The following is a 19,314-nucleotide window of genomic DNA, read 5'->3' on the forward strand; positions in this document are numbered from 1 at the left end:
ATTTCTGATTTCTGAAAGACCACGCAGTACTAAACATGATGACCTAGTTATCTTCTAGCCACCCACAAATTCTTCTGCAAATGCAATTTTGATTTGTCAAAATGAAGATTCAAAATACAATGGAATGGAAGGCCTTTTTATAGGCCACTGGGCGGCTAGAATCTTAATTAATAAAAAATGTGCAACTTGTGGATATTACTCGTAATGCGAATTTCATAGTTAATTGATAATTGATGAAGAATTGAAATACATATTATATAAAGACCGCCTAAGCTAACTCTGCAGCCTTTGCTATGACAAAGTGTGGTAATGTCTCTAGAAACGTCATATTTTAGGGGCAGGAATTTGACGTTTTTCGTGTTTTTGCAAAGTTAGCTTGGTCGGATTCTAAGTACATTACTCACTAGGGAGTAAAATCCATCATTAGTCCCTGTATGCTTGCGTGGAATCACCATGTAAAAGTTGGTGGAATGAAGTTTTTAAAAGTTAAAACAGCACGAAGATGGTAATTTTATTTTATTTTATTTTAAGGTTCACCAACAGTTATTACATTGAGGCTTACATCTACAAATACAAACATTAATAACATGCTAAATGTATAACTAATTGCTGGTAAACAACACATGCGAGTAATTAAAAAAGCAAAGTCAACAACAAAGCCGACACATTTGAACACCTTATTATTGTAGAATAAGGAGCAAAGCGCAACCATGATGTCGACTGTTTAAGTATATAACTAAATATGGAATTAAAACGAAATACACTAACTACTAGTGAATAAATTTCTAATTTTGGACAGAGTCAAAGTGAATATCGAACTTGTCACTATATTAATTTATTAAAATGCTCAAGCGTGGTACCGGGGAGTTTGACCCTAAAACAGTTCGGCGCTGGGGGCGAGACAGTGGCTTGATAGCAAAACGCGGTGTTCTTCTAGGCACTGAGAAACGAAAGCTACTCAGGAGTTGTGGACAATCTATACTATTTCTTTTATGTTGTAAGTACAGTCGCCATCAGATATATCGGAGCGGCCGAGGTGCTCAAAAATATCTAAACACGCACCTAGCGCCTTGACAATAGAGGCGTGTTCAGATATTTGTGAGCACCTTGGCCGCTCCGATATATCTGATGGCGACTGTACCTATTATTATTTGCAACGACCGGACAAGCACAGGACAGCTAAATAGTCTGTTAAGTTGCTTTATTCTTATGATGATGCAGTTTAACACACTTGAATTCAACGACGAAGATGAAGATATATTTTATATAAAAATGTAGTTTTAAAAACAATTTTATTGTAAATACCTTCTAGCAGGTCCACCGTTAAACTTGTGTGACTTATGATAAATCAGTTAAAGAGTGAAATTCTGCTCAATATTTTGATTAGCCCCAAAAATTTAGGCTTTTACCTTTTAGTTACCTTTTAGTCTTGCAATTCTTCAGATCCAAATGAATTGTAATACCTTGACAAGGATCTAAATGGTCGGTACCTATTAGCAGTAATTCAATACAAAATCTCGTTTAAAAATTGGTCAATCAATACTCTTACCGATATTAAACCTGGCTGGCCTGTTACAAATGTTATATGTTAATTAAATAAATAAGTACCTAAGTAGTTATCATATGATTAATTTCATAAGTTTCATAACCACGTGTAAATATGTAAGATTATTTAAATAGCATTTATTTGTCGACGTATGAAGATAATGTTACAGCAGTATCTTTACTGCTACATGTTGACAGTTGCTATCTTTAATTCAAACAAGATATGACTAGGAATTTTAGTTAGAATTAAAAATCTTACCTAATTAAGTTGATGTACATACCTAAATAACTATATTACCGTGGACAAGTAGAAAATAGTGTTAATAAATACGGTCAGAGTATTGTTTTTGTAGCCATGTATGATGATGTATGTAGTTATCTATATATTTTTTGTTTTGCGCCTGGGTTTTCCCACTGTGGGTGTCCAATGTCCAAAAATGTTAAGATATGCTCAATTCTTAAGTATTAAAAAACAGTTTTAAACTATTATATGTATAAACACAATCGGCTAAACCGGCGAGCGTGTATGAGGAATGTTATGAAAGTGAAGGAAGCGAAAGAGGTATGTCAGGATCGTAGCAAGTGGAAATCCGTGGTCTCTGCCTACCCCTCAGGGAAATAGGCGTGATTATATGTATGTACACAATCGGTGGTCTATTTTCGAGTTACAGCCGATAAACTGCCTTCCTAAATACTTAAATAAGAATATAAGTAACGCAAGGAGTAGGTAAGGACCGTGAAAACTTATTATGTAATTACGTTCTGTTAGAATAGTCTTTTTGGTTTAATTTTATCTATTCTGGATCTGGTCCCAGAAGTTTGATTCGTTATTGAATTAGGAAGGAATTTAGGATTAATTAAAAATTAAATAAAATTTTGGAATTTGTCCTTTATGAAGGCCTCTGGGATGCAGGTTTTCCAGGATGCTGTAGGTATTTATATATACGAAGATGTATGTCTTTGTTTAGTTTAATAGTTATTTGTTATGCAAGGCTGCAAAGTGGTTATTTGGCGTGAGTGTTGAAATTGAAAGCTGAGCGAGCGAAGGAATCTAAGATTGAACCATGAGGGAAGCGAATGGCTCAAAGATAGAATCCTGAGCGTAGCGAGGCTTTCAAGACACGAGACGCCAAATAATTTTGAAGCCGTGCGGAACACACAACTTTTCACCTCACTACAGCGAGAAAAATCAAATTTAAGACATAACACACTCAAATCCAAACAAAATAAACAAGAGAAAAGCACACATATAAAAGAAGTATTTAGTTTTAGTTTTAGATTTAAGTATAGTATAGTATACTAGATTTAAAGACACAAACATAATGGTTTATACCCTAGCGATTTCGGAAGAGCGGGGTTTTCTGTCACAAGCATATCTAATATAAAAGAAGATCCCATCCCATGCTGTAAACTACTTGTTGTTAGATATTAGGAACCAATAAACATTTTTTCCTTTTTTTTCATTTTTAATTTATCGTGTTCGAAATTCAAATGACTTTTGCACGCTAGCGGATAAAATAGACTTTTGCACGCAGATTTGGCGCCATAAACTGAGGTTTTCCGAGCGAGTGAGGTGAAAAATCATCTTTACTCTAAAATATTTCCAATTAGGCAAGGCGTTTCCGCCGTGATTCTGTCGCTGTTTGCCTTGTCTCTTATCAGTGGGATCTTCAGCTATCAGATAAGGGTGTTTGAGTTGAGCAAGATGAGTTTGATCAAGCATTATGTGTACTTGAATATTGAGAGCAACTGCGTGATACTGGGTGTGCCTGTTTAGGTAATTGTGGGATAAAGTGATGCAATTTGATTTCAGTGCTACTTCGTACATTGTCACAGTGACAATAAATATGAAAGCCGCTGGAAATCCCTATATTTTTAGAGTCGGACCAAGCTAACTCTGCATGAAATTTACAATAAAGAATCAAAGAGCTATATCCAGTGTCTTGGCCCATAGGCACAGAATAAGTAATTGTATTATCATACAGAACGGCCACGCACCGCCCCGCCCCGACTCGAATCACCTTGCCCCGCGAGCAGATTGACGGCCGTTTGCCGGCCGCTCAGTACTATTTTTAAGCAACTTACTCACACTGTGACGAATGCCGCGTTTACAGACGTGCCGTTCACACATAGAAACGCAAGTGATTTTTGATGTATAGCGGGTCCGCCTTATGCCATAGGGCTGCGTCTTCACTAGGCGCGAGCAGATCTTTAATTCTCTCTCTTTCTCGGGTCGGTCCCTCATCAGTGGTCAGTCTCAGGGTTGTATCTGGCGCGGATGATGTGCCTTCACCGGTTTCAGTCCAACGCGTCTTTGACGACCGTGTAGAAAGCAGAGGACGATTGATCGGTCCATTTTTTTGGTGGACGAGCGCGCGATCTGTGTTTCCAACCACAATCAGTTTTTCATGGTTTTTCTAAACTTTCGTCGCCCCTGCGCACTGTGTCCGAAATATGAGAGGATGCGTTGTTGGCATATGGTGGACAGACAGACGGACAGAGGAGCTTACTTAGTAATAGGGTCTCGTTTTTACCCTTTGGGTACGGAACCCTAAAAACGAAACGAAAGAATAATTCTATCCAACTACCTTATATATATCTGGTCATACGAAAGCATTTTTGCCCAAGCTGAAACGGAGACCTTCGCTAACGCTCGGTCAATAATATTGATTAGTTTATTTAATATACTTGGAAAAGTAGCGTTAATAGTAAGTCTTTGATGATTCTCTTCACTGATTGCACAAGGTACTTTACCAATATTATTCACTATAAACCGATTATCAGTTGATAATTATCAATTTCCCGTTTGATAAGATTATAACACTGAATAAATCAGTACAAGACGGGAAGTGAAATGAACAAATGGCGTCTTTATCCGTGTTCGTTCCTTTGTTTGTGTGTTTTGGTGTAGTTTACAGTCAGATATTGTGTGAGGATGGATATTGTAGAGTGAGTATTATGTGCAGGGCCGGATCTAGGGTAGAGCGAGTGGAGCGGCCGCTCTAGGCGCCGGATGGCAAGGGGGGCGCCAAAATGGCAAGTAAGAAAAAAATAAAAGTTTTAAAAGACGCGAGTGTGACGCAGGCCCAAAATACGGTTCGTTTTGCTTTTGGGTAAAAAGCTTCAACGAAGGGCGCCAAAACTCGTTTTCGCTCTACCCTGATCAAGGACTCGGGCCGGCACTGATTATGTGTGTGAGCTGCCGGTGGCATAGTTTTTAAGAAAATTTGTAAATAAACTTACATACATACCTGAAATCAATCATTTAGTTTCAATTTCAATTATACCAATGAGAAGCTTTCGAAGTTGCCGAATTTCTATTAGTAGGGTGGCCGAACAGGCTTTAGGTTACTTTTAGCTCATGTCGTCTCGTACATGGGTATATTGGTATCAGTACATTCAGTATAATGTCCTAAATATTTGAAGCTCTATGCCAAATATAGCGGCAACAGAAATACATCATCTGTCTAGCTATCACGGTTCATGAGATATAGCCTAGGTCCCTATTACTAAGACTCCGCTTAGGTACGGGACCCAAAAAAATACCTGTACCTATACTTATGCATTTTGCTGATTTTGCCATCGACGCGGTAGGTATAAAAAAATATCCTTTAGCGGAGTATAATAATAATAATAAATTTTATTTATTTCAAGTAACATGACTCATAAAATTTGTTAGTTTACAATATTAATTCTTATCCCTAATGTTAGTACATAATTAATAAGTTACACAAAATATGGGCTGCAAGAAACATGCATCTCACAGCAGTGCCTCAAGTATGGACAGTCAAACCTGTCCGCAATAGAGCGCAGGATGGGGTTGGGGCTGGCCCGCACCCGGCGCACCAGGGATGAGCATCGCTTGCGTATGGTCGCGTAAAAGCAATCCATACGCGCCATCGCAAACATCCCAGATGCGCTACAGAAGCGGGGCAGCCCCACCAGCACCCGGAACGCGTTGTTATATTGGACCCGGAGGGCTCCATAGGCTCTCTGCGTATAGCACACCCATAAGCTGCACGTGTACAAAGATGTACAATAGGCTCTAAACAATGTAACTTTAACTGCTTTTGTACAGCGCGCAAACTTACGTGCGATCATGTTAGCCCTCACAGATAGGGCCCTCCGTTCCCGCTCTATATCCATATTATCCTTCATATCAGATGAAACAATATGGCCTAAGTATTTGAAACCATTCACCCTCTCCAGTGGTGTGCCATTTAATTGTATTGGAGGTACCTCCCCTATCCTGTATCCTCTCGGCTCAAACACCATGTATTGGGTTTTGGTAACATTATACCTAAGGCCATGCGCAGTCGCATAGTTCTCACATACGAGAAGTAATTTACGTAGTCCGCAAGCCGACGCGCTGAGCAAAACCATGTCGTCTGCATAGCTTATATTATTAACACACACTGAGTCAATATGGCAGCCTACATACATTCCGCTCAGCGCCTCGAGCAGCCCATTTATATACAGGTTAAAGAGTGTGGGCGAGGACAACCCTCCCTGCCTCACTCCACACTCCAACCTATATGGACTCGAAAGAGTACCTGACCACCTAACGCAGTTGACCTGGTCTCCATACCAGTACCTTAGAATACGAACTGTTTCGGGTGGTATATTCGTCGCTCCTAATTTTTTCCACAAGATATTGTAGGAAACCAGGTCAAACGCCCTAGATAGATCTAAAAAGCAAGCGTAAACCGGGGTTCTCCTATCTACATAGTACCTGACAGTATGCTTAAGGCACAGTATGGCGCTTTCAGTGGATAACCCGGGTCGAAAACCAAACTGGTTATGATTAATACACACATACCTATTTAACTGCACATTAAGGACACTGTCAAGAACTTTCGCCACTATAGTCGCAAGAGAGATGGGTCTATAGTTGCTAGAGTCCGACATATCTCCCGTTTTACTCTTGACTACAGGTATAACAATTGTTTTCATTAAGTCCTCAGGCAAATAACAATGTCTAACACATAGTGTATAGAACATTGCTAGCACCCTTGAGATGTGAGGCCCCGCATTCTGAAGATGCTCAATGCTGAGACCATCGTGCCCGGGTGACTTACCTCTCGACATAGAACGTATAGTAGAGGTTATTTGCTTAGCCGTGTATCCAGGCTCCACCAGGTCATTTTTGCTCTCAGCATTGCTCACCTCAGCATGTGATGGTCCTAGCGGGGACTTCACAAAGAAATGGTTTTTGAAGTGGTTAGCTATTTCGTATACATCACTCTTGCCATCAACGCTCACTGGGTAGCCAGGTCTAAGATTCATGTTATTGGTAGATTTCCAGAACGACCGGAAATCTTTCTTGGAATGCTGTGACGCTAAAATATCCATTTTAATTTGTGTTTGATGGTCTTGACACCACTTAAGGCGGGACTTAAAATTTTTTCTCGTTTCACACATTTCCTTAAACAAATCACCATACGCCGGTCTGCCCTGGAGCGTCCATTCTTGAAACTTTAACCTAGCCACCCTATGAGAGTTTTGGACATGTTTGTTCCACCCTGCTATTTGTTTTCTAGGCTTACGTTTAGTGCCATTACTACTTGCAATAGCGGCCGCGCATAGAACTGATATAATATTTTTGTACAGGCTATCTAATATGTACCTATGCTTAGCGTCATTGCAGTACCTATCAGAACAATGTCTTAGCTCCTGTGGAAAATCAATGCATTTTAAGCCTTCGTGACATTCCTTCGTATATCGAGCAACCTGCTGCGGCCCCCTCTCCCCCCATATTACTAGTTTATTTTGTATGTTAGGTATACTATTATTTGATCTGGGTGTCAATACATTTAAATCACATTTTAACATAAGGGGAAAGTGGTCGGACCAAGTAACGTCGTAATTAACATATACATCTCGTACCGACGACACTATGGATTTTGTTATTAGGCAATGGTCCAACCAGCGTCTACACTGATGCGCGTCACTAATAAAGGTATACGTCTCTGACGTTATACCTAATTTTTGTACATCAACACAGCACCAATCCAGTTCGTCGCAGTAATTTAAAAGTTCATTATAGAAAAGTTCATTAGGATGGGCGTTAAAATCTCCCAATATATAGACCGATTCTATGCCGTACTCGTCAACAATAGCACTCACCGCTCCGAAGCAGTCCGCGAAGTCCGCCAGGTTGTCCGCACTATTAGTTGGCATGTAAACACTCATCACTATAATGGGCCGATCATTCGTTATTACCTTTATTGCGCACACTCGCGGGTTATCGCATGGGATCACCGACACATCGCCAATAGTAGGTCACTTTCGAGTTAGGTCACTTTCTGAGGATGTCACTTTCGATGTATGTCACAGACGTACGGTTTCGAGGTAGGCTGCACAGCCGCTTCGCAGCACTGCAGCTTCAACAACGCGACACATTCGGGCATCTGGCTGTTGTCGCCGACGACATGCAACTGTTGCGATTATTGCCTGCCTTTTATAGGTAAGAATCTCTCAAGTATTTAAGATGTATTGGGGTAGTTCCGGCAGCGGTGTAATTTTAAAAATGGCATGTGGCGTTTGTCGATGTACGATTATTTTGGCTTGGCTTGGGGTGCGTAGCCAACATGCCGATCGCGTTCCGTAACGACCGAAACGCGACTGTCATTGTCGCACTAAGACACAAAGCGTTTAATTCCTTGTCGTAGCGCAAGCGATTGTCACCTTGGCTAGGCACCCATGCAGGTCTTTCAATGTAAACGTCGTGAGCGCCGTAAAATTCATGTCGCTTACGCGTTTAGGTCGCGAGATACACGCTCCGCAAACGGCAGCAACTCATGGCGCAAAATACTGGTTCTCTGTGTCCGTTCTATACGTTATAATAGTTCAATGGTCTTAATATTAATAATCGCTGGTGGCCTAGCGGTAAGAGCGTGCGACTTTCAATCCGGAGGTCGCAGGTTCAAACCCCGGCTCGTACCAATAAGGTTTTCGGAACTTATGTACGAAATATCATTTGATATTTACCAGTCGCTTTTCGGTGAAGGAAAACATCGTGAGGAAACCGGACTGATCCTAACAAGGCGTAGTTCCCCCTCTGGGTTGGAAGGTCAGATGGCAGTCGCTTTCGTAAAAACTAGTGCCTACGTCAATTCTTAGGATTAGTTGTCAAGCGGACCCCAGGCTCCCAGGAGCCGTGGCAAAAATGCCGGGATAACGCGAGGAAGAAATAAGGTCTTAATATTGATTACAACGCTCAATATTAAGACCTTATTTCTTCCTCCCGTTATCCCGGCATTTTTGCAAGAAATAAGGTCTTAATATTGAGCGTTGTAATCAATATTAAGACCTTATTTCTTCCTCGCGTTATCCCGGCATTTTTGCCACGGCTCCTGGGAGCCTGGGGTCCGCTTGACAACTAATCCTAAGAATTGACGTAGGCACTAGTTTTTACGAAAGCGACTTGATCGCGACGACGTCTTGGTCGCGTGGTACCTACTAGTTGTGATTGCGACAATTTCATTGTTTGCAGTAATAATGACTCAGTGATTAAGATGAAAGAAAGTATATGTAATGATTTCAGTGGAAGGCGATCACTGCAGTTTGGGCGGGCCGGGAACGGGGACAACGGTTGGTAGATGTGGCGATGGGCTCACATGCGTCGCAGAGGTGGACGGCAACTTTTGCAGAAGAAGTGAGTACTAAGTTGACTAATTCTCTTTCCTCGGTCTCTCATGGCTGAGGATCGCGACCATATATGCTCCATCTCCTTGTGTGCGGTCACAAGCCATATGGGTCACGGACTGCATGTTGCCGCCATCCACCCTCTTCACAACTTCAGACCATCTCGTGGGTGCTTTTCCTCGCGCACGCTTGGAATATTTGAACCACTAGGAACGCAAAATATTTCTCAAGCACTGATTTACCAAAGACGTTCTGGAGCCTTTAAGACACAAACCAAAACAGAAACAGAAGAAGACTGCTTTTTGTATCAGTGTTGTATAATATCACAGAGATTGGTCTCATTAACGCTAATATACTTACTAGTCAGCACCGGTTATCTCGTGGTTAGGTATACGTAAATAACTGTGATTAAGTTAATCCTAAAAAGGGTATTTGACTGTATTAAAATAGTTATTAGTTATACAAGGGTGCAAAGTTATATTCAACACGCGAGAAGTAAAATACATTTGCACCCGTGTGTAACACAAAACTTTTCCCCACTATAGCGAGGAAAGTGCAACATCCACAGGCCTTAGATCATCTTCATCACTGGAATCACTAATTTTTTTACGATAATACGATATTGTAACAGAAAAAACTGAAAGTTGTGTATTTTTACGTGTCGGAGTCGGTGAGAAAATTTTTGTTGACAATGTTGACATTTCTGACGAAGCGTTTTGAGATTGCAGCGACTCAACTTGTGCGTTCAGAATTACATTCAACATCATTTAAAAAGAAAAACAAATATTTCTTATGGAATTTAAGGTTTATGACTTAAAATGATTAAATAAAGTTAAATTTCGTATTTTTTTTTAAATTCTCAAACCATTTATTTATGATAATTATTATCGAACATGGTTCGTTCGATATTAATTATCATATTATGAGCGTTTTACGTTTTGTTATCTATCAAAAGCATCAAAAGATACTTAAACACGCTCCATCCAAGGTCAAATTACTTTCCCCACTAGTGGATAAAATGCGTTTTTCCCCGCTTGTTTTAAAGGATAAAAGACAGCATTCCGAGCTAGTGAGGGGAAAATAAATTATTTTACACCATGCATGAAATAAAGCACCAGAAGATTAATAGAGAAACGTAGACAGCTGTTATTTTTAGACACAATTTCTATTTTAACACCCGTATAAACTTATAAAGAGTAGGTAATTTGATTGTGACGTCACATGCTAGTGTTTCATATAAATTCCATACCAGTAAAATCCTTTTGACAGTTCGAAAAAAGAAACTGATTTGACTGGTAGAGTATTATATTCTTTGACTGGTAGTCAAATACCCTATTTTAACAAAAGTATCTGGATGAACGCGACCTTCGACTTCATCCAGATTTTAAGTTCACTTTTAGAAAATTTAAGCCTTTAATAAATATTAATAATTGATTAGAATTAACATAACTTATGACCTTCTTTTTGCATTTTTTCCTAACCAGAACCCAATCGAGCGTCGTGGTGACTTGAACTCACTGCCTTGGCAATTTTTTGCGCTTTAAAGGGGTAAACATACAACATGTTTAAATAATTTCACGGTTTAGACACATATTATTAGTCACTCGCGCGACATTTGGAGAGCCTAGGTCTCCTTTCTCAAGCACTAATAGTGCGAGCAGCGTTCACGACGACCGTGTATTGCGTACGCACCTACCTCCTCCCTACCTAGGCTCACCGAAACATGTCGCGCGAGTGACTAAAAGAAGTGAGTCTAAACCGTGGAATTATTTAATGTTAGTATGTCTCACAACAGTTTAAATTCGATTACAACATATTTCATTTTTATTCCAGTGGAATCCGATTGTCACACAGCGCAGGATGAATATGACGCACGGCATGATTCAGGGCAGATCGGCTCTTTAGAGCAGCGACCAGGATGCGATGGCAAGGGACGATATCAGCATTATCACTGTGTACCGACGCAGACGTAAGTGTTCAGAGCAAGGCACATCAATAGGCTATGGATCGTAAGCGGCTGATCGTAAAATCCGCCAGATCTTGAAATTCCTATCATGAAACGCCACCATTTCATCGAATCTGGGCAGATCGGGTCTCTAGAACAGCGTCCAGAGTCTCTAGAGCAGGATGCGATGGCAAGGGACGATATCAGCATTTCCACTTTGAGTAGGATCCGTAGGATAACTTTGTAAGTTAATATCATCAAGGAGTATAATAATATCGCACTTAAACTATCGTGAGACATATTTCAAAATATTTATCAGTACGGTTTTTACTCACTATTATTTTTAGTCGCTTTTGGCGACATGTTTCGGATTCGCGGACACTCGTGCCTGAGGATGGATTCCCAAAGAATCCGAAACATGTCGCCAAAAGCGACTAAAAATAATAGTGAGTAAAAACCGTACTGATAAATATTTTGAGTATAATAATATGTCATCAATCCTAGCCTATGGATAAAACATTATATCGTAGGGTAAAAACGGGACCCTATTACTAAGACTCCGCTGTCCGTCTGTCTGTCTGTCTGTCACTAGGCTGTATCTCATGAACCGTGATAGCTAGACAATTGAAATTTTCACAGATGATGTATTTCTGTTGCCGCTATAACAACAAATACTAAAAAGTACGGAACCCTTGGTGCGCGAGTCCGATTCGCACTTGGCCGTTATTTTTTATGTAATTTGATATTTAGACTGGATACATAATCTCTAACGAAGTATCTAATATTTTATTGATTCCATATTTGTAATTGTTTTTTGTAATTTCTGGTTAATTTTATTGCTTGTAAAAATTGACACGTAAAAGTGCCCCTGTGGCCTATTTGCTGAATAAATGTTTGATGTTAGAATGTACGTTTATATTTTCCAGTTGTTTTTGCCAATCGGAAGAAGGAGAGCGGCTGTTTGGAGAGGTCCTTCATCAAGGAGCAGTAACGGAACTGAATATGCACTGTGGTTGGTTTGATTTAATGAGGGCTATCGTTTTTTTGCTCACCAGTTGGCGCCTCTGTTGATGGTGGTCCAAAAGACTATAGAAAAGCTGTCAGTCATTAAAGTGACAAGTGACATTTGACATTTCGAACTATGGAAAAGACCACCATCTACACTAGCGCCCCTAGCGGCGAATTCATACGCGTTAGCCCTCATTGGGTTCTTATACATCAGCAATTCTACCTTTTTACTTTTGAGCTTCTCGACATAGAAGAACTTAAAGCCTGCTCCTGTTTTATATCCCAGGTTCACGTATTATACAGATATAAGCATGATATAAGTAACAAGATCGCTGTTTGGTTATCTTGTAAAGGTCCCTTCCACACTCATGCGCGAATCGCGGCGCGAAGCCGCGTAGTCTGGAGCGGGCTTAATAAATATGGTTGTAGGAATGTTATCAATCTATTCATACCATTCTTCATGTTTTCCTGTAAAAAATCAGAAAATGTCCTAAAAACAGGAGTCAGTCCAAGCTATCTCTGCACCGACTTGGCAAACGGTAGTGCTTGGAAGGCTTGGAGGATATAACCAAATGGAGACGTCCTGTCTGTAATTTTCTGTACAAAACAGTCTCCTATTTTTGCGGGAGAGGGGAACGTCAAATGTATACGTAACGTAAAAATAGTCAAGTCAGATAAACGTCAGTCCATACAATGTGTGTTGTGTATGGCATAGACCTAGCATTACATAGACCAGCTATACGCGTGCGCCCGTAAGGGATAGACATAGATGACGTCATAAACGTGGGGATACCATATTGGTAAAAATTACCCCAATATTTGATATCACCAAAGATAGATATAACTCCGTAATAGATGGATACAGTCTAAGGAAAAAACGTGCCTCGAAAATCACGAAAATTTGATTCTCGATCAGAGGGCGCCACTAGTTTTGGCCTACACTCGTATAGAGGGCGTTGACGGTTTCGTTTGTTATTTATAATTTTAACGCATATCAGTGAATGAACATGGGTCAAAATCATAAAAATAATTAATGCAAATAAAAAAAATCATTTATCCATATTTAAATACATTTTATCGTATTTTTATAAATATTTATTTTTAGTTTTAAAGTGTGTCGACAGATGGCAGTGAATTTACTGGGGTTACAAAATTTACTATGACAGTACCGCTCTAGTATAAGTTACTCTATGATATCACGTTTGGGCGATTACCCTGGAGGCAAAGTTAGCTTGTTTGACGGTATTAAAAAATTGTTAAATAAAATGTCAATAGGCCGTTCTTTTTAGGCGTATAAACAATGAAATACCTCCTATAATTCGCGCAGGTGGTACAAAACTAAACATGTTTAGTAAATAAAACGTAAAATAAAATGTATTATGGGTTTTAATTTAAAGAAATCACAAATCGCAATCACACCAATTAATGTACACCACATTTAATCTTCACAATATTTGTTTATTTATTTTTTGGAATTAGAAGTACGAAAAAACTTCGAGGTCAAAATTACCCATAAAATTATGATATTTTCATCTGGTATCCCTAACATGATTGTTATGCAGCTAAATTAAGAAGAAGTTTAAAAATGGCTGACCTCAGACTCCTACCTACCTACGTAATTTGGGCGGATAATTTTACAAATAATGTTTTGTTAATTTGCGTAAATAATTGTGATATTTTTATTGAAATCGTTTAATTCTACATTGCTTTGAGTGTAACGTAATTTTACGATGTTATTCTCACATATTGCGTTAAGAGGAAGGTGTAAAATACCGTACTTACGTGTGAATGGTTATGATCTCATATTTTTGCTCAGAGCGGCTATTACAGCCGATTACAGAACAATTCACCAGTATTTTATCAAAGTTCAAGCATTCAAAACGCTAACCATCACTATATTTCATAAGAGAAAGCACAATTTCATACAAAACAACGATAATTAAACAAGCAACGAACAAACATGACATGTCACGTACTTATTTGTTTGCCACAACCTCGGTTGTGGCAGCGGTGGAAAAGTGAAACTATGACAAGGACAAACAATAACAGCGCTTTCTCTGCTACTCCTACTGAAAGATACATAAGACTATCCCGTTCGGTCATTTTCCCCCACTCCTCATGACCGATCCAGTTATACTAGATTCATGGTGTATGGTCATAGAGTTTCGACAGAGGGGAACGCCCGTTAATGGCTACTCGCTACTCCTTCAAGTTGGAAGGTGTCACTTCCAACCATAGACCTAGCATTACATAGACCAGCTATACGCGTGCGCCCGTAAGGGATAGACATAGATGACGTCATAAACGTGGGGATACCATATTGGTAAAAATTACCCGAATATTTGATATCACGTTGGGGCGATTACCCTGGAGGCAAAGTTAGCTTGTTTGACGGTATTAAAAAGTTGTTAAATAAAATGTCAATGGGCCGTCCTTTTTAGGCGTATAAACAATGAAATACCTCCTATAATTCGCGCAGGTGGTACAAAACTAAACATGTTTAGTAAATAAAACGTAAAATAAAATGTATTATGGGTTTTAATTTAAAGAAATCACAAATCGCAATCACACCAATTAATGTACACCACATTTAATCTTCACAACATTTGTTTATTTATTTTTTGGAATTAGAAGTACGAAAAAACTTCCGAGGTCAAAATTACCCATAAAATTATGATATTTTCACCTGGTATCCCTAACATGATTGTTATGCAGCTAAATTAAGAAGAAGTTTTAAAATGGCTGACCTCAGACTCTTACCTACCTACGTAATTTGGGCGGATAATTTTACAAATAATGTTTTGTTAATTTGCGTAAATAATTGCGATATTTTTATTGAAATCGTTTGATTCTACATTGCTTTGAGTGTAACGTAATTTTACGATGTTATTCTCACATATTGCGTTAAGAGAAAGGTGTAAAATACCGTACTTACGTGTGAAAGGTTATGATCTCATATTTTTGCTCAGAGCGGCTATTACAGCCGATTACAGAACAATTCACCAGTATTTTATCAAAGTTCAAGCATTCAAAACGCTAACCATCACTATATTTCATAAGAGAAAGCACAATTTCATACAAAACAACGATAATTAAACAAGCAACGAACAAACATGACATGTCACGTACTTATTTGTTTGCCACAACCTCGGTTGTGGCAGCGGTGGAAAAGTGAAACTATGACAAGGACAAACAATAACAGCGCTTTCTCTGCTACTCCTACTGAAAGATACATAAGACTATCCCGTTCGGTCATTTTCCCCCACTCCTCATGACCGATCCAGTTATACTAGATTCATGCTTCCAACGCACCGGTGTAAACGTAAACGTCAAATTCCCAAGACTATAATATAATGAATATGACGTTTCTAGAAGCACTTCAACTCTTTGTCGCTACAAAGTTCATGCAGATGTTTAGGCGGACTCTAGCAAAGCGCCATCTACAACTAAGACCGGCCTTCCCCAAAATGACTGACAGTATTACCGGTTAATATTAGTAAAATTGTTGGCAGTTGTTAAATAAATTCATTTGTATTTGTAAAAAAAGGAAGGGACTACGAGGAGTGAAGAAAGTATAATTTGAAGTAATTTCTGTTATCATTCAGGCTGCTCCCGTCTTCACGACAAAATCAAGAAATCAATCTCCCCCGGGGTCAAATTACCCGTGATCGGGCTCCGCTGCACGTCGGACGGGAACTTCAACCCTGTACAATGTCTAAATAACGACTGTTATTGCGTGGATGAGATCACTGGAGCTATAAACGGGGATGAGAAGATCAATTTGGAGAGTGATCCGATTTCTGAGTTGTCTTGTTGTGAGTATACGTGTTGTTGCCCAGATTTTGACAAGTTCATCCTTATGTTTTTGAATAATTACCGTAATTGCGTGGACATGATTACGCAAGTTACACAATGAGATGAAACTGCTTCCGAAGTTGTCTTGCTGTTAGTAAGATGGCGGATGGTAAATAGGACGTAAACTGGTGGCTAAGATTAGGTCTTAAGTTAGGACTAGCCCTACTCTTTGTGGCAAAGTAGGTTATGCTCTTAGGAAGCCACTTTAGAGGTGGTATTTTCTTATGTAATTTTCTTCAATCCTTTGTTCCTTCGGATGTTATTACTTCCTTGTTTTTTTTTTAAATAGGACATTGTAGGAATTAAGTATCAAGCCACAACATGAACCAGTGCTGCACCCATTCGGTGTACCCTTTCCATTTCATCATATTGTCATCTCTCAAATATCCAGGACATCATTGTTCATTAGGATACACAAATAGTAGGAATAAGTTGTAGATAACTGGACTCCACTGTACTACGAGTACTGATGTTGCTCCTTTGCTTCCAGACGATGAATCTCTCGACCTCTTCCCGTCCAACACCGGCATTCCCCCCTACAACTATACCTCCCCGTGTCTCGAGGATATGGAAGAGAGAATAGCGTTCCTGGAAGAGAGCGAGCGGGACGGATTCAATGTCGACTTCTTTAGCGGTATACCGGAGTGTTTGCCCGATGCGACGTATGGACGGGTCGTCAGGACTTTTAACGGATCGTAAGTAAACTACAACTTTCTAAAGCGTGCTCCAGACTACGCGGCCCGCGAACGCGAGTGTGGAGTCGATTTCGCTGATTACCGAACTAGACTCCACAACAACTATAATTTGCCGCTTTGCCGCCTTTTTTAGAGAGAGAGAAGTGCATTACGATTACATTTTCTGTTGGTTGGCAGTACTGACTTGCGTTTTGTTATTGCAGTAAAGTTTGCGTGGACGATCGTGGGCAGCCAATAGAGGGTTACGAAGCAATGCCCGGCACAACGGAGTACGAGGAAATGAATTGCAGTAAGTTCTAGAGTCGGACCAAGCTGACTCTGCATGTCATTTGCAATGACAGTGCGGAAAAGTCATCAGTAATGTCAAATTTCTATGAAAATATGCCGTTTGTTTATAATGACACTCTCACACTGTTCTATTTAAGTCGGTGCAAAGTTAGCTTAGACGAACTCCAGGGTATAATCTAGCCAGATATTTGTACGTGTCACTATCAATGGTGGTTTCCGTTTTGCGAGCGGGACATCGCTATATTATACGACCATAGTGCTGTCTCGCTGACAGGCTGAAGCGGATCCCCAGCAGTGTGATTAATCATAATAATCATAATCATCATAATCATCATTTATTAATAATATAAAATTACAAGTCAATAGGTACTACAATATGTAGGTATTATACAATATTATTCTTATTCTATGACATGGGTTTACTTATAAAAAGCTCTTTGTGGTCATAGAACGTCTGCTCGAGGAGCCATTGTCTGAGTTTAGTTTTAAACATTGACGCACTTTTTGCAGTAACAATTTCACGCGGAAGGCAATTATACACTTTTCGACCCATAACATGTGATAGCTTTTTAGTTTTCGCAAGTTAAGATTATTGCGCACAAAATGCCCGATCCGATATACATGTTTGATGATAGGCCTTAGAGGGTTTGTTTATCTACTCGAATGAATCTAGAACTTAGTCAGGCCAAAACAATGTCTCTTCCAAGTCGAATTTGCGACGACTACCCGGTCTGTACGGATGTAATAAAAAAAGTTTCTGTTTTTTTTTTCAGACTGTGCCCTATCAACCTTACTAATGGCCTCTGTTCGTGAGAAGCCAGTGTGCTGCAGCAACGGTAACTTCCGGCAGATACAATGTCGCCGCGGCGCCTGCCGCTGTGTGGACAGCGATGGGCGGCAGGTCGGCGTGGAGTCTACCGATGTGACCGACTTGCCGTGCTACGGGGGAAATGAGGGATGGAAAACTTGCTAATAAACGTATACTGTGTACTTTATATTGTTTCTTTTAAATAACCTTACACGACAAAAATTTGCTAGGTACAAAAGAATCACTGATTTGCTCATGCCGCTCAGGGCTCAGGATATGGTGAAATAACTGACTACGAGGGCGTACATTGAAACAAATAAATAACACTTGCACAGTCTGTGCATATTCTTTGGTCTGTGCTGTCAAAATCGTCGCAGTTATAATATATTGGTCTATATTTTGAATTTCGCGCCTTTAAGTACTGTTAAACAGTTGGCCAGACTGTAGATGCTTTATATTTTATGCATGAATCTAGTATAACTGGATCGGTCATGAGGAGTGGGGGAAAATGACCGAACGGGATAGTCTTATGTATCTTTCAGTAGGAGTAGCAGAGAAAGCGTTGTTATTGTTTGTCCTTGTCATAGTTTCACTTTTCCACCGCTGCCACAACCGAGGTTGTGGCAAACAAATAAGTACGTGACATGTCATGTTTGTTCGTTGCTTTGTATGAAATTGTGCTTTCTCTTATGAAATATAGTGATGGTTAGCGTTTTGAATGCTTGAACTTTGATAAAATACTGGTGAATTGTTCTGTAATCGGCTGTAATAGCCGCTCTGAGCAAAAATATGAGATCATAACCTTTCACACGTAAGTACGGTATTTTACACCTTTCTCTTAACGCAATATGTGAGAATAACATTGTAAAATTACGTTACACTCAAAGCAATGTAGAATCAAACGATTTCAATAAAAATATCGCAATTATTTACGCAAATTAACAAAACATTATTTGTAAAATTATCCACCCAAATTACGTAGGTAGGTAAGAGTCTGAGGTCAGCCATTTTTAAACTTCTTCTTAATTTAGCTGCATAACAATCATGTTAGGGATACCAGATGAAAATATCATAATTTTATGGGTAATTTTGACCTCGAAGTTTTTTCGTCCTTCTAATTCCAAAAAATAAATAAACAAATGTTGTGAAGATTAAATGTGGTGTACATTAATTGGTGTGATTGCGATTTGTGATTCCTTTAAATTTTTAAATCCAATTGTTTAATAAAAAAAACTGAAAACACATTTACATGACATTACAGTGTATAAAAAAAAAAAAAAGTTAAGAATTGAAGTTGAAAAAAATAAAGTTCCTTTAAATTAAAACCCATAATACATTTTATTTTACGTTTTATTTACTAAACATGTTTAGTTTTGTACCACCTGCGCGAATTATAGGAGGTATTTCATTGTTTATACGCCTAAAAAGAACGGCCCATTGACATTTTATTTAACAATTTTTTAATACCGTCAAACAAGCTAACTTTGCCTCCAGGGTAATCGCCCCAACGTGATATCAAATAT

At 39.3% G+C, this 19,314-nt stretch overlaps 1 protein-coding gene and 1 long non-coding RNA gene across 2 annotated transcripts in view; one reads left to right on the top strand and one right to left on the bottom strand.

The window, feature by feature from the left end:
• The window catches only part of LOC134752936 (uncharacterized), a 160,245-nt gene that overhangs the window by 12,897 nt on the left and 128,034 nt on the right, over positions 1-19,314 (bottom strand). The window lies entirely within an intron of this gene.
• On the top strand, positions 4,370-17,978 carry LOC134752677 (uncharacterized). Its single transcript, XM_063688353.1, has 9 exons — positions 4,370-4,494; positions 7,882-8,011; positions 9,092-9,202; positions 11,026-11,161; positions 12,064-12,149; positions 15,751-15,960; positions 16,491-16,695; positions 16,899-16,984; positions 17,757-17,978. The coding sequence occupies exons 1-9, from the start codon at positions 4,408-4,410 to the stop codon at positions 17,954-17,956; spliced, it is 1,251 nt and encodes a 416-aa protein (XP_063544423.1). The 5' UTR covers positions 4,370-4,407; the 3' UTR covers positions 17,957-17,978.

Source organism: Cydia strobilella, chromosome 25 (assembly GCF_947568885.1).
Source record: "Cydia strobilella chromosome 25, ilCydStro3.1, whole genome shotgun sequence".
NCBI lineage: Eukaryota > Metazoa > Arthropoda > Insecta > Lepidoptera > Tortricidae > Cydia > Cydia strobilella.